The sequence below is a fragment of the Drosophila melanogaster genome, chromosome X (genome assembly GCF_000001215.4).
Source record: "Drosophila melanogaster chromosome X".
In the NCBI taxonomy this organism is placed as follows: Eukaryota; Metazoa; Arthropoda; class Insecta; order Diptera; family Drosophilidae; genus Drosophila; species Drosophila melanogaster.
The window spans coordinates 6824341-6847857 of NC_004354.4; the positions used below are offsets into that span (position 1 = coordinate 6824341).

At 50.1% G+C, this 23517-nt stretch overlaps 4 protein-coding genes across 6 annotated transcripts; 2 read left to right on the forward strand and 2 right to left on the reverse strand.

Annotated features, from left to right (window-relative positions):
• Positions 1-155: 155 nt before the first annotated feature.
• nonC (no-on-and-no-off transient C) lies at positions 156-13782 on the forward strand. Of its 2 annotated transcripts, none has more exons than NM_001298038.1 (9): positions 156-646; positions 716-1079; positions 1150-3409; positions 3478-6978; positions 9525-9844; positions 9910-11254; positions 11305-12273; positions 12341-12689; positions 12761-13782. In NM_001298038.1, exons 1-9 carry the CDS (start codon positions 298-300, stop codon positions 12958-12960), a joined length of 9657 nt encoding a protein of 3218 aa, NP_001284967.1. In that variant the 5' UTR covers positions 156-297; the 3' UTR covers positions 12961-13782. The 2 variants fall into 2 exon arrangements, with proteins under 2 accessions (NP_001284967.1, NP_727132.1); NM_167095.3 differs by having other exon boundaries at positions 12761-13200.
• On the reverse strand, positions 7057-8344 carry mAChR-C (muscarinic Acetylcholine Receptor, C-type). The gene is made up of 2 exons (NM_132130.2): positions 7843-8344; positions 7057-7772 (listed from the first exon to the last, which is right to left on the reverse strand). Exons 1-2 carry the CDS (start codon positions 8319-8321, stop codon positions 7136-7138), a joined length of 1116 nt encoding a protein of 371 aa, NP_572358.1. The 5' UTR covers positions 8322-8344; the 3' UTR covers positions 7057-7135.
• Positions 13783-13833: 51 nt separating the features above from the next.
• Positions 13834-19581, reverse strand: CG14435 (uncharacterized protein). 2 transcript variants are annotated; one of them, NM_001169211.2, is made up of 7 exons: positions 18182-19581; positions 17487-17613; positions 17313-17408; positions 17129-17234; positions 16024-16094; positions 15774-15921; positions 13834-15716 (listed from the first exon to the last, which is right to left on the reverse strand). In NM_001169211.2, the coding sequence occupies exons 1-5, from the start codon at positions 18704-18706 to the stop codon at positions 16037-16039; spliced, it is 912 nt and encodes a 303-aa protein (NP_001162682.2). In that variant the 5' UTR covers positions 18707-19581; the 3' UTR covers positions 13834-15716; positions 15774-15921; positions 16024-16036. The 2 variants fall into 2 exon arrangements, with proteins under 2 accessions (NP_001162682.2, NP_572359.2); NM_132131.4 differs by having other exon boundaries at positions 15092-15716.
• A 419-nt stretch (positions 19582-20000) lies between these two features.
• Tmf (TATA element modulatory factor) lies at positions 20001-23507 on the forward strand. Its single transcript, NM_132132.3, has 5 exons — positions 20001-20834; positions 20903-22412; positions 22489-22765; positions 22830-23057; positions 23117-23507. The coding sequence occupies exons 1-5, from the start codon at positions 20267-20269 to the stop codon at positions 23333-23335; spliced, it is 2802 nt and encodes a 933-aa protein (NP_572360.1). The 5' UTR covers positions 20001-20266; the 3' UTR covers positions 23336-23507.
• Positions 23508-23517: the final 10 nt, after the last annotated feature.

Consider the following 23517-nt stretch of genomic DNA (forward strand, 5'->3'; position numbering starts at 1 on the left):
TCCTGGACAATTTGGATGACATTGTCAGTCCTCCTGTCAAGCATTCTAATGGCAGAACACATTGCAGTCGTGGTGCAGTGAAAAATTACACAAGGAACATCGATTCGATGGCCCGTTGAGCGCCAGCGTCAGCTGTTTCTATCGATAACTGATTGGCACGATTGTTGCAGCAAGAAAAGAAAAGGAAAAGAACGAAATAATTAGTATAAACTAATCGAAGAATATCCACGCGAAACAGTGGTTAATGACGAACTTTGGAGGCATTCGATGTCTGCGCTAGCTCCGCCAATTCCCTCTATGAAGAACGCGATCCACCCAGAAAACTGCAATGGAGCTGGAACCGAGGAGGAGGCGTCCTCCGCGTTCCACGCGGAAATTGACCGCGTTCTGCTGAACAACAATGGCAATCACGGTGACAGCAGCAACGAAGGCGGCGGTGGTAATGGCAGCGGGAGGGGTGGCGCCACCGGAAGCGGCAATATCGCCGGCTTGGGAGGCAGTGAATCCATGTGGTCACCTGGTGGTGGTAAGTCGCACGACGTTGCGCAGGCGTTCGCCAACGCACTGCTGCTGCGCAACATGAACCATGTTGTGGGCAAAGGGCAGCCAGTGGTCCAAAATCACCGAAAGGCTTACCAATGCAAAGGTAGGTCGACAGTTTTGACAGTTTTGACAGCTGCGACACTCGTTTAAATTTGTATTTCCATCTTAACAGGCGATACGATCAACCCGATGGCCAATGGCGAAGATCTGCGTCTGTCCAAGATCATCCGCAGGCTAATCAACGAGAACAATCCCACCGTGTCTCTGGAGCTGTGCAGCAAACTGGATCAAGCAGTGCGCACGCCTATCAACATGGGCTACATGACATGCTCCTTCGTGTGGATTCTGGACAACATGCTCACCCTATACAAGCAATGCCCGCCGCCGGTTCTAGAGGAGTGCAGCAAGACTCTCGGCCTGATTGGCTTTATCAACCGCAAGTCGTATCCCATTTACGAGGAGTTTATCGTGAAGAACTACAAGAGTAGCAAGCGCATGCAGAAGTACATGATCATGGCCCTCCGCGCCACACTGAGGTGACACATTCCCTGCCCTCTCCATTAGCATTGTTCGTCTTTTTTATAACCCATCCCAATCCAAATGCAGCTGCGACACCAAGTGCGAGCTGCACATGTACGCCGACAAAATCATGCTGCTGCTGAAGGATTTTCTGGAGAATGCAGAGAGCGCCGATATCTTTATTGTCGTCAGCAACACGCTAGTGCAGTTTGCAGCCAGCTATGCGGAGACTTTCGAGTGCCACTTCACCGACGTAGTGGACATCGTTATCGGCTGGCAACTGGAGGCCGGCCAGCCCACGGACCTGAAGACCCACTGTGCCCAGGTACTGGAGCAGTTGACGCCGTTCTTTAGCAAGCAGATCGATTTCAGTTACGGATTGTTGGACCAGTTTGTCGAGGATATCACCACGCTGGAGGAAGGGGAACCCGCAAACACAGCGGAGCGTGTGGGTGCCTTCGTTGGTGCCTTTAACACGCTGCTTAAGTGCCTGGCCCGCATGCAGATATTCGTGGGCATGCCCACCTGTGAATGCATCGTAAAGATGGCCGTGGATCATCTAATCAAAATAATGCCCACCCTGCACTTGAATACGGAGGCATTGGTCAATATAAACGAACTGATCTGCATCTGTCTGTTGAATAACTTTACCGGCCTTGATCCGATATTGTTGGAGCAGGTGCTGCTTGATCAGGTCAAACGGATGATTTCTCTGACAGAGCTGCAGCGTCAGAGTGTCCTTTATCTGCTGCTTTGCACGGTGAGAAGGTTGCGAGCACGTTTAACGCCTAGCCTGGTGCACTTTATATTCCAATCCAATCCCTATATGACGAAGGTGAGGCTCCGATCGCCAGGTGAAACTTCTTACAAGCTGCTATTGCGCACATGCCAGGAGACACTGCTCATCCGGAATGTGCCGCTGCTTCAGCAGGCGTATAAATATCTTGTAGACGACATTGACGCCTGTCTAGAAAAACTGCTTATCACTGCACCGAGAAGTAAAGCCAGAAAGGCGAGTGTTCTGCTCGTTTTCCATCTGTCCGCTTTGGCTGCCCTGGCTAAGCAAACATCTTCCATCATTGGCATGTACGCATGCAAGCCCTCGATTCTGGAGCTGCTCCTCACCAACTGCAGGGCCCACGAGCTGAAATTCTGGAGCAAATATCCCGCAGCTCAACAGGCCATTTTCGGTCTGCTCGTGGTCCACTGCCAGGCGAATCACAACTTCCGCACCAACTCGAGCTTGCTTCGTGATCAGGAACTATCGGCAGAGAATACCTCGCCAACGGCAAACAGTTTCGCTAGCATACTTCGCTTCTTGGATTCGGTTCTCGGACAGGCTCACCAGCTGGCGCCGCAAAACCTAAGGGTATTACTGCAGTGGATACAGATGCTCTTGAGGGAATGCCGCGAGAAGATTGATCTCCTTATGGAACAGGAGAACTTCCGTGGAATATGCCGCAACATTGCGGCCACCGCCTCCAAATTGGTACCCTTGGAAAGTGCTGCATGCATCCAAACAGTCCTGGACTACGGCCTGGAAAGGCTAGAAAAATATCCGAAGCTACTGATCCTGTACCGCGATACGGCGCTACAGCAGCTACAGATGCTCTCCACGAATTACCATGCACCCTATTTCCAAATCTACGCCCAGTTGCCATTGCATCTTACCCTCACCGGCGGTGAATCATCAATGCCGGGGATGGCGAGCAGACGAGTTAGCGTTTGGCAGCAAAGGATTAGCCAATATAGTGCAGTACGCGACAACGTCTTCCGCGATTTCTTTGACCGTGTACAGAAACCGGAGCAAGATTCACTGATCCACTGTCTGCGCGAGCTGTTCGTTCGTAGCTGCCAGGTGGCTCCGCAGGATGAACGACAAATGAATCTGTCGCAGTGCACCAAGCGCTGCCAGCGATTGGCCATCGCCTGGCTGCAATTCGAAGCAGCCAGATACTGTGTGGATCAGCGACTGCGCACAACTGTGGGAAAGCCTCAGGAAACGTTCCTCGGATTCGAGGCCATTATCATGCGGCATGCCAGATTGCTGAGTGGCTGTGCCAAGGAGATAGAGCGCTCAGCCCTGGACGACCTGTCGTTGGAGGAGCTCCTGAGCATGCAAAGCAATCTCAGTCTGCTGTTAGGCTTCCTCGATGCGCTAGAGAAGCTCATCTACAACGCCGCCGAGGGAAGCGCCTTTGCGCTGCGTCCCCCGGAAAAGCAAGTGGCTGCCTTCTTCCGCCTGAACAATCCCACTTGTCAGTCCTGGTTCAATCGTATCCGTATTGGTGTGGTCATCATTGCCATGCATGTGCAGCAGCCGGAACTGGTTATCCGATATGCCCAGGTGAGTTAGTTAGACATGGAGAAGTTCACTTAAGTGGTCAACTTAATTTTTTTTTTTTGCACTTGCAGCAAATTCTGGTTAACTCAAAGACGCAAGATCCCACCTACAGTCAGGCCATCGTTTACATGGCCTGGTCATTGGTCAGTTGCCAAGAAGCGGACTCGCTGCGAGGTCTGCGCCTGTGGGCTCGTGGCAAGAGCTGCAAATCCTACAAGTGGCTAAAGTACGCAGCGGATCAGGCGGCCGGAAAACGGGAATCTGCACTTGCCGGCTACAGAACTATCCTGGCCGAGAAGGAGCTGCAATCCGAACTGGAGCCGCATACGCGACAGTTTGTTGTGTCGCAGATGATGCAGTGCTTGCAGGATCTGGGTCAGTGGTCGCAGCTGGTGGAGCTGAAGCAGCAGCAGATGACGCGACCGGAGGACAGAGAACTGAATCCCTTTCTGCAACGCAGCAATGTGGAGGTAAATGCACTGGAACGGCTCTTGGCCAAGAGCGAGGAATCGTGCTCCTCGATGGACGCGTTAGGAGGAGTCTTCCAGCAGTTGAGCCTCTGGCCAAGCAACTGGGACGAGTCTGTGTCATCAAGTGGCTTAAGCGAACGTGCCAGCTTCTCATCCATCCATATGCGTCAACGAACCGAGGATATTGTGCTGCACAAGCTATTAGAAGATCGTTGTGTGCCAGATCAGGCGAAAAACCTACTGGACACCCAATGGCGAGACAGTCTTCTGAATCCCAGCTTTGATCAGAGATCCTGCAAGGAGCTCACCCTGCTACGGCACATAGTCCAAGGTGTCAGTGGCGGTCAGGAGTTGTCCCTGCTGCCCGTGTCCTCGGGGAGATGTCAAAACCGCTCCAAATTCATTTCCAGCGCAATTTTAATGCGCTGCCTGGCATGGACACAATTGCTCCGTCAGCATTGTGCGCCTGGCAGCTGGGAAACGCTTTGCTTGGACGCAGCTGCTGCGGCGCGAGAGGAAGGCAATCTCCAGCTAGCGGAAACCCTACTCACCCAGTTCTTTGGTCAGCCAATTGGTGAGATAGCCGCTCTGTTTTCACTGGAACAGGGAGTGCAGACGGATAATCCGGAAATGCTTCGCGGCTACAGTGAGCTGGTCAAGTGCCTGCATCTTCAGCAGCAGCAATCGCAGACACACAGCGGCGATTTAAGTTCTTCGATTGATGTATGCGCCGCCCTATGCCTGAATATCCAGAAGAGCAACAATCAACCGGCCGCGGGTGCTGATCTCTTGCTTAATCTCGCCGATTGGATAGCCGTCCGGACTTGCAATGGCTTGACCACCAATCAGTCGCCAGTATTGATTCAACTGCTGGATCAGCTCCCGGAATGTCCGCTGACATGTGACTCCAGCCAACCGTTGGCGATTCCCCAAGCCGAACGTATGGTTGCCCGCCTGGTCCATTCTTGTTTACAGCAGCGTCCCAACTACGCGGAAGCTTTGATAGCCTACGGCAATTGGTGCTATCGATGGGGCAAGAAAGTCGCGGACAGCTGCTGTGTGCTCACCCAGGCCGATGCGACGGCTATTAGCCAGGCGCTGGACATTCCCCAGCCGTTGGAAAGCGAAAAATTGGATGAGCTCCTCCAGGCACTGAGCACGGAACAGCCTCCGGCGAACTGTGTAGAGGTGTGTCCGGATGCGGCTCGTGCCCGCGACGATGAGGCGGCCAAGAACCGTCTGCGTCGGCTGACCTTTTTGGCGGATAAAACGCCGGAAGCGCTGGATGCCATTTTGCAGATCTGGCGACGGGCCATAGCCAACACATATGATTATTACAAGGATGCAGCGCGTTCGTACTTCCAATATCTTAGCTTTAAATCGGGCTCGGGTCCGGAGAAGCCTGAAGGAGAAGGAGTCGTATCGCAGCGGGAACGTTTACATGTGGATGATAGCAACCTGGTGACAACGACGCTTCGTCTCCTACGCTTGATTGTGAAGCACGCCAGCGGTCTGCAGGAAGTTCTGGAACAGGGACTGCACACCACGCCCATTGCCCCCTGGAAAGTGATCATTCCGCAGCTATTCAGCCGACTGAATCACCACGAACCCTATGTGCGAAAGAGCGTTTGTGATCTGCTCTGTCGCCTGGCCAAGAGTCGCCCCCAGCTGGTTATCTTTCCGGCCGTCGTCGGTGCCAATAGGGAGCAACAGGATGCAACAGCACCGCCAGCAACAGCGCGACCAACCACGGAGGACGCCTGCTGCTATGGCTATCTGCTGGGAGAGCTCTCGAAACAGGCGCCGGAGGCAGTGCAGCATGTGAAGCTGATGGTGAAGGAGCTGCGTCGCGTTTGCCTGCTGTGGGACGAGTACTGGATCCACTCGCTGGCCCACATCTACAATACGTATGTGAGTCGTGTGAGTGCGCTGGCAACCGATTTCCGTCCGGACGATCACGAGGGCAAGAATAACCGCTTCAATGTCTGGCGACCGCAATTGCTCGCCGATCTGGAAGCCCTGGTCGCGGTCACCTCTCGTCCGCCGGAGACCACCTATGAGCGTAGTTTCCGCAAGCGTTTCGATGCTCCCATACGGCTCACCGTGGATGCACTGCGTCATCGACGCTATCCGGAGGCATGGGATAAGCTGAAGCAGCTGTACCACATCTTGCAATCGAACATGATCCGCGGCTCGGGCAGCACGCTCAAAATGCAGAGCATAAGCCCGGTGCTCTGTGGCATTGGACGCATGCGTATCTCCATGCCAGGCCTGGATGCACATGGGCCGGATGGGGATCAGGTATATATCGAGAGCGTCGAGAGTTCGGTTTGCGTTTTGCCCACCAAGACGAAACCCAAAAAGGTCGCCTTTTACGGCAGCAATGGTCAGCGCTACACTTTCCTGTTCAAGGGCATGGAGGATCTCCATCTGGACGAACGCATCATGCAGTTCCTGTCCATCTCGAATGCCATTATGGCCTGCCGCAGCGACGCACCCGGCAATGGCTGCTATCGTGCCCACCACTATTCGGTTATACCATTGGGACCGCAATCCGGACTGATTAGCTGGGTGGACGGGGTCACACCAGTCTTTGCGCTCTACAAGAAGTGGCAACAGAGACGGTCCCAAGTTGCTGGGAATGCGGGAGCAGGTGCTGTGGCAAATGTCCCGCGACGTTTCACAGACTTGTTCTACAACAAACTCTCGCCCCTGTTGGCCAAGCACAATATGCAGGTGAGCGATCCACGACGCCAATGGCCAATATCCGTCCTGCTCCAGGTGCTCGACGAATTGTCACAGGAAACACCCAATGATCTGCTTGCCCGCGAACTGTGGTGCCAGGCGGGAAATGCCGCCGAGTGGCGGCAATCGGTGCGTCGCTTTGTCCGCTGCATGTCGGTCATGTCGATGATTGGCTATGTCATTGGCCTGGGCGATCGTCATTTGGACAACGTGCTTATCAACCTGGGAAGCGGCGACATCGTGCATATCGACTACAACGTGTGCTTCGAGAAGGGCCGCACCCTGCGCATCCCCGAGAAGGTGCCCTTCCGTCTTACCCAGAATCTAGTGCAGGCCATGGGCATCACAGGAATCGAGGTAAGACTATTGCTCATCCTATACCAATCAATTATCTCAACAAATCGCTGCTGGGGGTGTTTAAGAAACGGTGCTCCTAAAGATAATGTCCACTTTTATTGCTATATCTCCATTTAATTCTACCAAGTTAAAGCGTTGGGTTTCCCAATTCCGTTGATCACTGAGTGGCCTTCGGTTTGATCTCCTGAGATGAGGATGTGGCCTCCATGCGGTGCTTGCTGTCCGCCGGCAATTGATCCTCGCACTGCCTCGCCGTTCGGCAGCATAATGTTTGGACAAAGGCTCGCCGAAAGCCAGAGTTCTTCCACGAGTAGATAATCGGATTGAGAGCAGAGTTGGCAATGGCCAGAGAGAACGTCGTCTTGTAGATCATCGAGCTGCTCTGGCAGATGCTAAATAGCTGGGCAATGGCCACACAGAAGTACGGTAGCCAACAGAGCGTGAAGCAGCCCATGATGAAGACCACAATCTGGACGCTCTTCCAGTCTGGATGGAGCAGCAGATTTCGCATGGTGGTGGCCTCGTCCGTGTTGTAGACCACCGACTGTCGCAATCGCAGCGCCTGCTTGGATGCCTCGCGCATGATGCGCCAGTAGACGAGGAACATACAGATCCAGATGATCACAAAACCCGGCGTTATCACTCCGGCAATGTAACCAGGCGCGAGAACTTCGTCGAATTCGCACGCCTGTGCATCCGGCCATCGATTCCAGAACACTGGCAGCAGAGCCACCAATGCACCCAAGCACCAATTGAATATGATGATGCTATATGCCACTCGACGGGTCATGTATCTACGGTTTCAAAGGGTTTCACATATGTAGCCATTGAATTAGGATTTATCGCGTTCGCTTAATACCTTACCTTCTATAGTGCAGAGCATAGACGACTGCTATATACCGATCCACCGCAATCGAGATCAGAGTCAACATGGACACGCAGCAGGCGCAGATGAGCAGGAAGAAGCGCAGCAGGCAGGGACCTCTCATGGCGCCAATGTCCGAGCCCATGTAAAATACCAGATGATAGGGCAGTGCCAGTCCCACACAGAAGTCGGAGACGGCCAGCGACAGGATGAACAGATTGGAGATGACCGATCGCAGGTGGCGGCAGGTGCGCACCGCCACAATGGTCAGAATATTGCCGCCCAGGATAAGGACAAACAAGAAGGCATTGATGGCTAGCCACAGCAGATGGCCGGCACCGAAACTGGTCGCCTGGAGGGTTATTTCCGTTGGCGTTTCCGTGGCGTTCTGGTGCTGCCACAGGAACGGGACGACACCCAACGCTTCCGGGGAGCTTCGATAATCCCAAGCGGGCGATGAGCTGCTGGTAAATGCCATGAGCCACGATGGTAAACGAAGCGCACGCGACGCCAGTGGTTGGCTATCTGGCAACCGTGGGAGCTGGAGTTGTGCTGACTTTTGGCCAGGACTTCGGCTCGGCTCGGATCGGATTCAGATTCAATTGGGTTTCGGCTCGGACCGTGGGCGTCGTTTGTTTACGTTTCGCTGGTGGCTTTACGACATCGTCATCGCGCCAGTTAACTGATAGCGCGCCCAGATCCACCGTGAGAACTGCAATCCGTTGATAAGCCCTCCACTTTGGCCCAACCACCATTCACCACCCTCATACCTAACCACTCACCCACCCATCGAGTCAATCCAACCACTCCAACCAGCCAAACTATCCATTGCCCCCGAGTATTTCGAGTGTCCGGACTCCCGGGCCCAATGCATGGCCAAACAGATCGCTGGGGGTTTTAGCAGATTAGCCCAGCTCCGCGGACCAAAATAGATTGATAAAAGGCCAGGGCCAGCAACTGGGATACGTGGTAAACAGATACATCATTGATATTCCCAAATTTCCTCGATACATTGCAAGCGAAGAAACTATATGTAAATAGTGATATCATCATAATTGTTATAAATCCGAGACCAACAGTACAACCAGTACTATTAGGATTGACATGGTTATCCACTCTTGGTTCTTTTAGAATTAGAAATCAGGAGAATATATAGTATATATAGGTACAACTCTCTGATCTAATCCCATATTTGAATTATCTTTAAGATGAGATATTAAAGATTTCATGGATCAGAACAGACCAGGAGTTTGCTAAGGATGACATGGCTGGCCTACTGAATAAATGGCGTAAATCTGGTGTCCATTATATATATTTATATATATATATATATATATATATATATATATGGACAGACATTGTGGCTTATCACGCAAATTGCGGCCCAATCTACAATTGTAAACAGCGATTAGCGTCGAGGTCGTATATGTAGAACATGGTTATGGTTTCGGGCTTGTTTCTGGTTCTGGATAGGTTCTGGTTGGGCTTTCATAAAATCAGCATTGCCAATATTAGTACGAATCGTATATCTGTGCGCTGTACGACAGATGGAAACGGTTTCGCCGTACATTTATGGACCCCAATTGTCAATTTACGGCTGTGATATAAATGTGTATTCACGTACATATATTATGCATAAAGCACCGTCATTAACCATTAAACCGATGATCGTCTTTTGCAGGGCCCCTTCCGCTTGGGCTGTGAATATGTACTGAAGGTGATGCGCAAGGAGCGCGAAACGCTGCTGACCCTGCTGGAGGCCTTCGTCTACGATCCTCTGGTTGATTGGACCACCAACGACGATGCTCAGGCACTGCGCCGATCGCTGAACGCCAAACTCCAGGAGTCGGCTGACGGTGGAGGAGCAGGTGGTCTGGGTGTCGGAGATCTTAAGTACCACAAGAAGGACAAGAATAAGGGAAAGCCACTTGATTCGGATGTCAAGCGACAGCCCTTCCTAAGCAAACTGGGCATGCTGCAAAAGTACTGGTCCACCAACAAGTGAGTATACATACATACATCGTATCTTATATCATATATATATAATTTTCTTGTTTGTGTGTTAGGACTGAGCTGATGCCGCAGCTGGAGGAGATGGAGCAGGAGGTGGGCAACCTGCAGGCGGCACAGGCCAAGCAAGTGGTGGCCGAGGAGGAGCTCGTGAAGCTCAACCAGCGCAGCGCCCTAATTGCCGAAATCAAATCGCTGGGCACGGCGATCGAGAGCCATAGTTTCAATACGGCCTCGCTGCGTAATGCCGTTCGTCGTGGTCACTCGGAGGCACTGGCATTGCTTAGTACGGAACGATTGCCGGACTTTGGCCGCGTGCAGTGTATACTCAGAAGTTATGGTCAATGCCTGCAGCTGTACCATCTGCTTGATCTGCAGGGCCAGCTCGTTAAGCTGCAAATGGAGTCGAATTCCGAGAATGCCAGGGAATTTTCTGCGCTGACAGAGGCTCTACAGCTATCCGGACTGGACAGCATGCGCAGCCAGTTGAATGAGCTACTGGGCCGCATGGACATGGTGGCACAGAAGAGTTCCAAGCATCTGCAAGAGTATGCAGGAGTCATGAACTTCTATCCGGAACAAAGCCACCGGCAAAACCTATTCGTTCGCTTTCACGACAGCTTTGCGACGTACATCCAGAACGGTTACACTGCGGACTCAACCACCAATACCAATTCGCCGTCCAGTTCCATTATTTGTAAGGCAGATGTCGTGGGCGTCGCGGAGGCCATGGAGTACTCTTGGGAGCGGCTCGGCTGCCAATTGCATGAGGCCTCGAAGCTTTATGCCGCCAATCAGGCGCAGGCTCTAACTCTCGGTGCACCCACGACTGCTTTGCTGAGCATGATTGTCCAGAGTGGCTGCAGCCAGCTGCTGCTCAAGGCAAGCTTGGTTCGTACTCTGGATCGCGCTGGCGGAGCATTCGCGGCTTACGAACAGGTGGCACTGGCCAGCCACGACGATGGACTGCTGCATCACCAGCTGCTCTTTATTCACCTGGTGCGCACCATGTTGCAAGGAGTTTTGGTGATGACCAAGGAGGAGGATCAGCATCTTGCACAATTGGAGAGCCTACTTTCAGCGCTGTCGCATCTGAAGAAGATGTTTGAGTACGACTTGCCAGCCAACTTATATCGATTGCTCCTGCTGCAACCCAATCTGGGCAAATTGAGTGCCTTGTGCCATTTGAGTGCCTCCAGCCTGGCTCAGCTGTTTTTGGAAGCCACAATGGAGAATGGACATAAGCCGCCGGATCAGTTCCCAGTAGAGCGCAGATTTCTGCTAACTCTGCAGCCCGTCTACGATCAGTTCCTTTTGGCCTCCACATCGTTGGACTCGCTGGTTAGCAGCATGCAATCGATGCTCGAAGATGTCCACGATGTGCAGACCCAACAAATAATGGTGAGTGTTTCTGTATTTATATGGGCAGAACTAGAGACTTTTTGTTTTAGGAACTGGGTCTAATGAGGTCCTGTCATACGGAACTGAACGACGAGTGCTTCTTCGGCCTGGTCAGTGAGGCATTGGAGTCCAGTCGCACTTGTGATGTGCGTGAAATGGCCCGACCTATGTTGGGCTTCATCCATCGCCTCCAAGTTGAGAAACTTGCAGGTCTGCTGCCGATCCTTACGCGAAACTTCTACACCGCCGTCGGTCCGCAATGTCTACCCACCGCCAGCTGTGGGGACCCAGCTCAAGCGGACCACCTGTGCGAGAGTCTCTTCATTTCGCTGCAATCGGACGGCGCTTTGCTGCAGCAGCAGGCGGAAATTGCACTGCTCAGTCAGCAAGTGGACCTGCACACCCTGGCCGCATCCGCTCAATATTGGGCCTATTCGGAGGCACTGGGCAGCCAGTTGCGCTGTGGCCCCCACATTGTCAGCCGCCCAAAACTAACCGCCGCCATTGGCGAATGTTGGCTGGAGTTGGACCAAAAACTGACCGCCTTGCAGCAACTACAAGCTGGCCTCGAGTCGCAACTCAGCCAGTTGCAGACGCAGCGCAGTAACTGGAATCGTAATCACATAGACAACCTGCTGCGCATGGAGCAGTGTAACAAACAGAGGACAATGTCTCATGTGGCGCTGTTGCAAAAGATGACTGATGGAGCCGGTGCGGTAGCCCGCCTGGAGCAAAATGCGATAGTTGTGGGCGAGGAGGGGCAGGCACTGGTTGACCACTTGGAACAATGGCTGGCTGCGCACGGGCAATGGCAGGCGAGCAGCTCAAGGATCAGCGCCGTGGAGCAGTCGATGGTGGAGCTCTTGGACCCGGAAGGTGCCATCGATCACTATTGGCTTGAGAATGTGCAGGGATTGTTGGAGGAGCAGACCTGCAAGGTGCACCGCGAGATTGCGGCAATAGAAGGCGAACAGCAGAGCAAGCACCGTTTCATTTGCACCTTGCTCAAGGAGACTCTGGTACGCGGATAATCGCAATGCAACCGAAACTTTTCTAATATTTTTGTGTCTCTTAAAAAAAAAATAGCGCCTGCTGGAAAACATGCCACGCTTCCATGTACAAAGCCTGTGCTCCGAGGCCCAGGCACAGGGTCAAGGCAAAATGGAGTATGCGAATGTGCAGCTACTATCCGACCACCTCCGCGAAGGCCAGGGCCTGATGCAGTCCCTCTATATGCGGCTGCAGGAGCTGCGAAAGGATATCTGCTCCGATCGTCGCGTTCTGCAGCCTTCAATGCTGCAAAACTGGCGTCACCAGCTGGAGATGATCTTGACGTTAGCCAAACAGGAGGTAAACGAGTTCTTCAAGGGCCTGGAGGACTTCATGCAGCACGCAGGCGAAACGGACTCGTACGAAATCTTCACGCATGCCAAAGGTGAGGCAGACCAGCGACCAGGACCAGACTCTCTGACGGATGCGTAACTAAACATTCTTAATATGTTTTAGGTTCTGGCAATGTGCATGAGCAGAAGCGAAATGCGTATGGCGTGTCTGTGTGGAAGAAGATTAGGATGAAGCTGGAGGGCCGAGATCCAGATAGCAACCAGCGCAGCACCGTCGCCGAACAGGTGGACTATGTCATTCGCGAGGCCTGCAATCCGGAAAACCTGGCCGTGCTCTACGAGGGCTGGACGCCATGGGTATAATTTCTCACACTGTCTGGCCGCATTATTGGGCTTTTGACATACACCACACATCAAAAATTTGGAGCGGAGAAAGACTACTACATTCAACATTGGGGCCACCTCTGAATCGAATTTCAGGACCTCCTTCGGACTGTAAACAGTCGCAGCCTGACGGCATCTTCTGACTCCCCAAATGGCCGTGGCCGAACAAATTTGGCCGCCGCCCCCAAACCAACCATGTGTAATTGCATAATCGATAGGAAACGAAAAGAAAAGAAACGAAAGTACAGACAGACTGACGGACACGGATTTGCTGTGGACCGGAAGCCGTTGGATCGTGGCATATGCCACGTGCTCTCTCGGATCGCAATCCGCATTTTGAATTCCGAGTGGACATAACGAGTTGCTGGCCGAGTAGCAGCAGATGCAGCGGCTTACACAGCCTCCTATAGCTCCCGATGTAAGAGATCTGGGCTCGATGACGTTATCGGATACGATATATTCCAGGTTTTAGATACAAAATTTTCGTTTACCGGCCCTCCGTTTTATTTCCCTTTTTTTTTTTTTAAATGCTGTTGTGCAACTTTTCCTATACGATTCGATTATAAACTATATATTAATTTACACCATACTGGAAGTGTTTTTTTTTTATTACGTGTTAAGCCACTCTTAGTTTCAGCCGCCTTCCCCCACTCCCCTCTAAAACCAAATCTGTAGCCGCATTAGAACTATATGTACAACCCAATATATATATATATATATATATATGTATATGTATATTCGCGATGCCCGTTAATAGCCGATGTCGGCTATGCCGCCCGTTCTCGTTTTAGTTATTTCAATAAACACAATGCTGAATATAAATATAAATGTTCGTTTCCTTCGAGTGTAAGTGAGCTAAGACTTTTGTGGTATATAATCACTCATTTTATTTTCTAAAGTTCATCTCGATTGCGCATCCGTTTTTACTTGACAATTGTTATCCTAGATCGTTTTATTTGCTCTATTCTGTTTGCTTGGTTATAAAAGTTCAAATATTTTTGTTTTTTTTTCTTTTTTGTTTCGCCTTTTCAGCTTCGATTACTCGTCGTAGTTACCAATTTTTCTTATCGGTATACAAAAAATGATTTCTCAAATATAACCAATACGGAAATTTGCATTCAAATGTTTACGATTACGTTTACGATTATCGCTTTTATTTTCACATTTACGCTTAGAGTGAAATCAGTTGTATGCTCAATCGGTCAATGCAACGCTATAGTTATACAGTTACAATTCATATATTGTATATATATCCTATATATGATATATATGCATGGTGTATGGGGTGTATATCTGTACAGTACATTAAAGTATATCATTTACAAAATAGTTATTACGTGCTGCCGCCGTCGCTGAACTGCAGCGCCGGTTGCTAAGGAAACTTTGGCGGATCATCGATGCGATCCGGATATATCGATGAGCAAGAAGGATAGTAAACAATAATGGATAGTAATTTAACATATACACCTAGTCCGTAATCCGAAATCCATTAATCCGGTAATGATAATAAACGCACAGCTTCTGTAGAGCCGATTGAAGACGATTGTAAACGATGTAGCGGTTGCATTCAATCCAATCTACATAATACGTACATACATATTGCTTTGAGTTTTCCATAGCCGCTGCATCGTTTACAACCAGTCTGCAATGTCTGCCGACACCGAATATATGTGTATACATAAATATGTATTTATATGGCCAATTTGAAGCTTTCGACAGTTAAACAAAAAAAAAAATACAAACGGATTTGTCCTCAGCTTTCGTTTGACCAGAACTGCACATTGACAAATTACAAATAGTTGCGAATATTTTAAATATTTCTCATTCGATTTGCGTTAATTAAAAAAAAAACGGGTTTCTTTTGTTTAAACAAAAACACAAACAAAATGTTGATAACAAACATGGATATAAAAAGTTACAATATTTTTAAAATATAATAATAACTAGCCATAACTAATGGATAAACACAAAGAGAATCGATTGCGAAATTGTTGAACAAATCTTAAAATACACCGAAAATATGGGATCAATTGTTTTCTAAACTCCTTACATTTCATTCTTATTTGAAGTTCAATATTTTTGTTTTTTCTTTTTTTCTTGTTTTTTTTTTGGTTGCTTTGCTTTTCGTTTTCGTTTGCTTGTCTTCTAATTTAACATAGTTATTAATAGTATTTGTTATTGTTATTTTCTTGTGTGTGTGTGTGTGTGTGTGTTCTCTTCTTACGCTTGTGTTTATCCTATTTTAGTCCTGTTTAAAATAATAAATACATACATATACATTACAATTACAATTACATCATTATCCATAGTACAAAATATAAAATTTAACATCACATTGGTTGACATTCTTTTGTTGGTTGGTTGGTTGCTTCGCTTTACACTTTTACGCTCATCCTTATTCTCATCTCGTTCGTCATCATCAAAATCTTCTGCTTGTTGCTTCCTCCTTCTTGTAGTTTTTGTGGGTTGGTTGATTTCGTTACTTATATAATTCACTTGTTATTAGCATTACGTTTATTACTATTATACTGCCAGTTTAGCATTGTAAATTAATTTGTTTCAATTGATTTGTGTGTGTTTTTGGGTTCAACCAGCGGTCGATCGGTTTTTTCGGTCGGTAGGTCAAACGATCGATGCCTCGATCCCACGCTCAAGATTAGCATTTTGTGGCATAGCCTCTCCCATGTACCATCCTCCAATCTTTCCAAGCTCCAACTGGTCGCAGTGTCCAAAGGCTGCAAATAGTATGATGATATTAACTTTCTTAAGTTAAGATATGTTGCTCAACTTACGTGCAAAGTGTGTGGCCACTGGGCCTGAGATCTACGTCCCAACCCAGAGACCAGACCCATCCTCGCACTGCGCCCAGCTGGCCAGTTCCAGTTCCATAAACGATTCCTGCTCCCTAACTCCATCTCCACACAAACAACACGGCGAGACCTGCAGCAACAGCAAACGGTTGTGTGAGTCCAGTAGTATGCAACTGCACGAGCTGGCGAAGCTGCCGGCGTCTTTGCCCTCCATCCACCGACGTGCGCTTACCTGGCGAGGATTATTAATCTCCAGGATGCTCAGGGCAAGAGCGATTCACCTCAAACCAACGGTCGATGCATCTGTGCAGTGTGGCAGGGGTGGGGGGCGAAAGTAGCAAACGAAATGTAATTAGCACTGTCAGCGTTTCGGGGTGAAAAAAACTGAGTGCTCGCAGTACAAGCGCCCATTATGCGAGCATACTTATTTTTAAATTTATGACCCCAAAAGGGGGCGGGATGAATGAAAATTCAAACTCAGACACTCCTCAATTTCTAGTTATTGACTCTTTGTTCTGCGTTTTGTTTGTTCGGCTTGCGCCAGCTTTTTTCTTAAAGGGCAAGTTTCGTGATTACTTTTCAGATAAGATTGTAATTTCCTACTGTGCGGGTTTACAACCGTCTGCAATAAACTAACTAAACTAGCTGGAGAATAGTTTATAAAATATTGAAACTTTTATCTGTTTTATATAACCAAGAACCAAGTTTAGTTGCAAAAACCCCTATTTCTCATTTTCCTTAAAAAAATCAATATTTCTGCCATATCATCGGTAAAAAATTAAAAAAAATATTTTTTTAATATTTCAAAAAATGTTAGGCATTGTTAGTATTGCTCTTGAGCTTCATAAAACAGTCAATCTTTTTGTCGTGTGACGACTTTTGCCCAAGTTATGTTTAAAAACCCTTTAAAAAATCAATTTTTTTTCAAAACTCATTTTGTCTATTTTTTGAATGAACAATTTTTTGTTTTTTTGGTTTTTTTGCCATAAAAAGGGAAATATTGGTCCAAATATGAAGCGGCATATCTCGTTCAGCTTGTTATTTGATTTCGTATCAAATGGTGTTCATAATTGAAAAATTTAATTTTTGACCAATTTTCGCTAATTTTGATGGTCTTAATATCGCCCAGTGAAAAAAACATCAGAACTTTCAAAATAATTGATAGAATCTTCGAAGTTATGGTTCGTTAAATTTGTAGATTAATTTTCCATCGATTGGATTTTAAATATAAATATTTAAATATTTCCTACAGTGCCATCGAAAGTAGTAATAGTTTGAAAGTATCCCACATTTAAGTGCCCTAATTACTGAGATTTTAGAGATCCCCGCGTGCTCACCCTTTGTGATATATGCAGAGGCATGGCAGCCGGGCGATGGTGTCCCCCGGACTCAGATCCTCCAGGCAAATGACGCACTCGCCCTTGGCGTCCGAGAGTACGTCCTCTGGAATAACATAAACATATACAATAGGCAATCTGATAATATGGTCAGGGATTGATTGGGATTATGTAAAGAGCGTACCGTTATATGAGAGTCGTGGTTTCGTTAGGCACATGACTAAATGGCATTCGATGTCGTCTGGCAACACAAACTTATTGCACACGGGACACTTGATACCTGCAATGTTTGAGGAAATTTAGCAAAATCAGAGATTTAGCGCAGGTGCGGATGGCAGGATGGCAATGCTTGACTCACCATTGAAGGACCAAATGTGCGATGGAAGCGAGGTGGCCGTGTAGACACGACCGATCCCATTGGCGGACGTGGCGGAAGCGGCCAGGGCGATGCTCTCGGCGATGCTGCCGCCGGTCATTGACATGTCCTGGAACAGAGGATAACGGGAATATGCGATTAGAATTGGTAACACGGTGCGCATACGTAATTTCTACAACTGACTGACTGACTGAGGAGATTCATTTACAACAATCGCTCCACTCTATTCATAGATCAAACTGCACCAAATTGGTTTTTAAGTACTTTAAGCAAGTGAAAACTACACAAATATCTTTGCTGTCTGAAGTTCTAGATACAATTGCAGGGATCTTTAAAGCCAACTGAAAATTATGATGGTATACAAATATGCCAATATTTGAGGTATATAAATCCATATAAGTTGATTAGTACATTCAATGTGAATATACATTCTTGGTATTCGGCTTATTTGCCCAACTATTAAGTGCTTATTAATGGAATTACCCTTGGTAAATCCAAAAATAGATATCGAACAAATTGGACAATGACTTCCATTAGACAGGCACATAAATCAAGGAGTAACCCGCTGACCTTCGGTATATCCGAATACCAATGGTATTCCCGCGTTTTTTAACTTATTCAAAACTGGCCCTGCTCCGAGTTGTAATCCCCTCCAGAATGCCCGCAACCCGACTCACCCTTATGGAATCGCCGAGAGTGCGTCTCTGCTGCATGTAGGACTGCATGGCGGATCCATTGTTGTTCCCGGCGGCTGTGAAGTTGCTGTTGCTATTGGCATTCGCATTACCGGACACGGATACGGTGACACCGACGGCCGGATGGCCGTGCGCGGCATGCGGATGCGAATGCGGACTGCTGCCGGACGAGGTGATCGATCCCTGTTGCTGCTGCTGCTGCGCCTGCTGCTGTATATCCGGCACGGAGCTGAGACTCCGCGCCCGCTGGCGATCGATGGACGTGGAGTTTTGGTTGTGGTACACCTGCAGGCCGGGCAAAGTGCGCAGCAGATTGAAACCCTGACCGGTGGTATCATTGCCGCCACCGCCGCCGCCGTTACCGCCACGATTCTGGCCGGGATTCGAGTGCTGGTGTTGCTGCTGCTGCAGCGCAGAATCGGCGGCTCCTGTTGAACTGCTCGAGAATGTCCTGGAGCGTGGGCTCTGTTGGCCACTGGTCGCCGGAGTGCTCGCCTTTTGACCCATAGATGCTGATGGAATTATTAACTGGGCGACGAACCTTTGACCACCTGCGCCTGCTCCAGCTGCTGCTCCTGCTGCTGCTCCAGCAGCGCCTTCTGCAATTCTCCGCCTCCGCGAGGCGTCCTCTTTGTCTGCTCCTTCGCGTGCGAAAAACGGAGCAGACAACAATAGCAAACAATGCGATGTGCGATTTGCGATGTGCGGATGATAAATGCGGTCGCTTTTTTGTCGCTCGCTTGATAAGTGTATGTGTGTGCGTGCTTGTGTGTGTGTGTGCGAGTGTGTGTGTGTGTGAGTGTGTTTTGGTGTTTGTGCCAAAAGTGATGGTGCTCGTGGAGTGGATGGGGGGCGGGGGTGGGAGTAGGTGGCAAGGACGGGGGGCGGGCGTCAATCGGTGCGTAGTTGAGTCGCGATTGTTATTGTTGCTGCCCCGTTTTCTTGTCCTCCGCCTGCTGATTCCGGGGACTCAGATGTTTCAGATGTTTCAGATGCTCAGGTGTTCAGTTGCTCTGGTTCTCCGGTATATTTGGAACTCGAGTCGGCTCTGCGGTCGCCGGATGATGACTCCCGATGACAACCGATGACTGATGGATGATGGGCACTAGCTGCTCCTGCGCCTGCTACTACTTGCTACTTGCCACTTGCAACGGGCTCCTGCTGCCTAATCCTATGGAATCGGATCCAAACGCTACGCGGTGCACTACTGCTGCTCTCGCCGACTAAAAAATAGGTGTGACGCGACACGACGCTGCTGGCCAATCTGCCTTGATTACACTCTCAATTTAAATGACCGTTTTCCATATTTTTTTTTAATTTTTTTTTATACATTACATTAAAAGAGTTTCTCGATATCAACAGAGGCGTTAGTCCAATTGGGAGGGCCAATCGATTGTCGACGGGTATTCTAATAAGAATGGTGTCGGTATTGTGTAGGCACCTAGCTGAGACATGAACCTAGATGGGGTATTCTTCATTTGCGCATTTATAAAATATAAATTTTAAAGTATCATTTTAATATTTTTGTTTCACCTACATGAGGTATTCGCTTTTTTCTTTCTCAAATTTATCAAATTCTTTTGCATCGATTCAATGTTAAGTTAGTATGTACTGAAACTGCACAAAACTAAAAAATTATAATTTCTAATATTAGCTAGATTTTGTGTGTTACTTAGTTCACAATGGTTTGATTGGAAATCAATTAAAAAACAAATAGTAGAATATATATGTTTAAAAAATGCATTTTCATTGCACCGTGTGCTCACTGTAGTGCACGACCGGTGGTCACACAGCTGGCCTATCGATAGCCGACTATAGTTATCGGGGCTGAGTTGAGTTGTTGAAAACACAATTCCAATTGGCCATTAAATAGTCAAATCCGCAGCTTCCCAAAACATCAGGGACTTGCATGTGCCTCCCAAGGAGCAGGAGATTGCAGCAGGAGCAGCCGGAGCAGCAGGAGTGCGATCTGGACTAGGACTCAATTCGCCCAAGCTACTGCGGCGACGTCAACAGCAATATTGATACAGTGGCACTTGGGGCTGCGTTTCCACATCCGCACCGAAGATGAGCTGGTTCGAAAAGGCCAAAACGGTGCTAATTGAGGCGCTGGACATCCAGGATGACGACAGCAAGGCGGCGGAGAAGGACTCGCCGATGGCAGGAGCTGCGAGCGATGGTGGCGCATCGCCTGGGAACAATGCAACGGCGGAGACACCTGGATCCGCTGCCACGCCCGCTTCGGATACGCCAACATTCTTTGACAATCCGCATGCCAACGAAATGGTGACCATTCCACCCACACCCACATCGGTGCCAGGAAGTGCCGCCTACGGCAAACGGCAGTCAGCCACCTCGGATTCGGTGGATCTGCTGTCCTCCCCAACCTCGCCCATCTCGCCCTGCGGCGGCGATGTCCCCTCGGTGGCCAAGCGCTTGTCTGAATCCTCGCTAGAACTCATAACGGCCACCACGGCCAGCGAAGTGGAGATGTCACCGGACACGGAGCCCTCCTTGCCCGACAGCATTGTGATAATCGCCAGCAATGACACATCCGACAATGCCGAGGGTGATGGCGAGGATGATGACGATGAGGGCACCCAGCTGAAGCGCCACATGGAGGACCACTTGAATGGTATTGGGCCTTGTCGCAATTCTCTTTTTTGTATCGTTTGCTAACTGTGTAAACCTTTCCCTCTGCAGACTCCACCAAAACCATGAAGGCTCTGGTCCTGAGCGACATCCAGGTAGCCGGTAATGCTGACTCCGATTCCACGCAGAGCTTCGAGGACATCCAGCTGCAGATGAGCCACAAGGGCAAGTCGCCCGCTCCGGCCAAGACGGGAACGGTGGACCAGAGCTACTCGTCCACCTCATCGGACATCGAGATCATCTCAAATCCGAATGGCGACTCCAGCACCAACAGCACCACCACGCGCACCAGCCCGCAAAAATTCAAGGAGCTCGCGGGCGGCAAGGTGTGCCTAAAGGCCAAGGGACATCATCGCGAGCCCTCGGAGATCTCGCTGCTGTCGGAGGACTCACAGTCGGAGCTGGATAAGCTGGTGCAACGCATCAGCGAGCTGAACCAGGTGATTGAGGCGCGGGAGCAGCGACTATTGCAATCAGAGCGCCAGAATGCCGAGCTCCTCGAGCGCAACCAGGAGTTGCGCGCTCGCGTCGAAGCGGCAGCCAATAGCGCCAACAGTCCGGATGCGGCGGATGCAGTGCAGCGTCTGTCGGCGCTGGAGAAGAAGTTCCAGGCCAGCATACGCGAGCGCGATGCCCTGCGCATCCAAATGAAGAGTCTGCGCGATGAGCTGCAGAACAAGATACCCAGGGATGAGCTAGCCGAATGCAACGAAATGATCGCCGCCCTGCAGTCCGAGGGTGAGAAGCTGTCCAAGGAGATCCTGCAGCAGTCGACGATCATCAAGAAACTGCGCGCCAAGGAGAAGACCTCGGACACGTTGCTGAAGAAGAACGGCGAGCAGATCTCGTTGCTGTCCAGCGAATCGGAGCGCCTCAAGAGATCCCTAGCCGCCAAGGAGGAAATGGAGCGCACGCAAATCGAGGCAGTTTGCCGGATGACGGCGGAGAAGAAGCGCGTGGATGAGGAGAACGCCGAGAGCCGCAGTCGCATCGAAGATCTTCAGTCCAGACTAGCTGCCCTGCAAGCCAGTTTCGACGGCCTAAAGGGAGATCTGCAGAAGCGCACGCGCCTGGAGCAGGACAGTCTGCGTGCCGAGCATCAGGAGTACGTGCAGCAGGTCTCCGATCTGCGCGAGAAACTGCGCCTGGCCGAGCACAGCCTGGCCAGAAGGGAGCAGCAAATGCGCGAGGAGAACCGCCAGCTAATGCGTCGCCTGGAAGCCGCCGAGCTGCGGGCGGAGAGCTCTACTCAAGAGCTGGGTGCCACTACCACGCCGTTGATACGACAGATCGAGTCGCTGCAGCGTACACTGGACCAGCGATCCGCTGCCTGGAACCGCGAGGAGCAGCAGCTCCTCCAGAAACTGGACGACTCACAGGTGCAACTGCGCTCGCTGCAGCAATTGGAATCCGTACAGGGCGAGAAGCAGGAGCTGCTGCGCACCCGTTGCGGCCTGCTGGAGGAGAAGCTGTCCAGTGCGCTAATGGAGGCGGAGGCCGCCAAGATGGCACTGCGTCAGCACGATCTGGAAGCGGCCAACAAGGAAAACGATCACAAAAAGTGCGTGCCATTAAACCTTGTATTGATTTACCCATTTTTAATATCTACCCATGCAAATATATTTCTAAACTAACAGACAATTGAGCCTGCTGCAGGAGGAGATTCAGCAGCAGCAGGAGAGGATTGCGAGTCTGGAGCAATTGTGCCAGCGGCAAAAGGAAGAGGAGGAGCAGCGGAAACAGCCCACGCTGCTGACAGTGAAGGCGGTCAAGGCTAGCAGTGAGTTGCAGCCACAGCTGCAAATGCAGCTGCCGAAATCCCAGGCACCACTGCGCTCCTCACCGCCCCTCAGTTTGGTGGACGACAGTGGTTCCAACGAGGAGGCCCTGGGCGGCATGATCGACTGGCAGGCGGTAATGTCGCCTAATCTTTCAAATGAAGAACCTTCTTAAGTTTCTAATTCACTTTCAAATTCAGGACGACCTCGATTGCGCTTCCAACTCGGGTCGCCAGCAATCGGGCATCATCCAAGGTGTACACCTGAGCTTTCTGGCGGCCAACACAACGACCTTTGAGCACCTGCAGGCTCTGCTCAAGCAGCGCGACGGGGAGCTGACCCACCTGCAGTGGGAAGTGTCGCGCCTGCAAGCAGAGCGAAGCGTTCTCGACGCCGAGATATCCAATCTGACCATCGAGCTGGAAACGGTAGGAGAATAGCCCATCTTGACAAGAGATAATAATGAATACTATTCGTCCAATGGTAGATGAAGGAGAAGCAGCAGATGTACGAGGTAATGGAGAAGGGATACGAGGATCTGCAGCATCGCTACGACGCCCTGCTCCAGATGTACGGCGAGAAGGTGGAGCGCACCGAGGAACTGGAGCTGGATCTGACCGAGCTGAAGGCGGCCTACAAGCTGCAGATCGACGAGCTGCTGGCCGCCCCGCCACCCAATCTGCAACGGCCGTCGAAGCAAACATGATTGCCGGAGCGCAGGATCGTCTCCCTGCCCGAGTTGCCATGTTTGCGACGGACGTGGCCACCGTAACGTTGCCCATCTCCGTCTCCCATTCCCAGTTGTAATGTATTATGCTTTCAATACTAATCGATACGGATCCGGTATGGGGAACCCACTTCCAAGTCCCAATCCACCCAAAACAACAA

Excerpts from the sequence above, each read along its gene's own strand:
- nonC (NM_001298038.1), top strand. The coding sequence starts at position 298 with ATGAAGAACGCGATCCACCCAGAAAACTGCAATGGAGCTGGAACCGAG. Across the intron at positions 647-715 it reads AAAGGCTTACCAATGCAAAG|GCGATACGATCAACCCGATG; the intron begins GTAGGTCGACAG and ends CCATCTTAACAG. Across the intron at positions 6,979-9,524 it reads TGGGCATCACAGGAATCGAG|GGCCCCTTCCGCTTGGGCTG; the intron begins GTAAGACTATTG and ends CGTCTTTTGCAG.
- mAChR-C (NM_132130.2), bottom strand. The coding sequence starts at position 8,321 with ATGGCATTTACCAGCAGCTCATCGCCCGCTTGGGATTATCGAAGCTCC. Across the intron at positions 7,773-7,842 it reads TATGCTCTGCACTATAGAAG|ATACATGACCCGTCGAGTGG; the intron begins GTAAGGTATTAA and ends TTGAAACCGTAG.
- CG14435 (NM_001169211.2), bottom strand. The coding sequence starts at position 18,706 with ATGGGTCAAAAGGCGAGCACTCCGGCGACCAGTGGCCAACAGAGCCCA. Across the intron at positions 17,614-18,181 it reads CTCTCGGCGATTCCATAAGG|GACATGTCAATGACCGGCGG; the intron begins GTGAGTCGGGTT and ends CCTCTGTTCCAG. Across the intron at positions 17,409-17,486 it reads GCACATTTGGTCCTTCAATG|GTATCAAGTGTCCCGTGTGC; the intron begins GTGAGTCAAGCA and ends CAAACATTGCAG.
- Tmf (NM_132132.3), top strand. The coding sequence starts at position 20,267 with ATGAGCTGGTTCGAAAAGGCCAAAACGGTGCTAATTGAGGCGCTGGAC. Across the intron at positions 20,835-20,902 it reads CATGGAGGACCACTTGAATG|ACTCCACCAAAACCATGAAG; the intron begins GTATTGGGCCTT and ends TTCCCTCTGCAG. Across the intron at positions 22,766-22,829 it reads GCATGATCGACTGGCAGGCG|GACGACCTCGATTGCGCTTC; the intron begins GTAATGTCGCCT and ends TTTCAAATTCAG.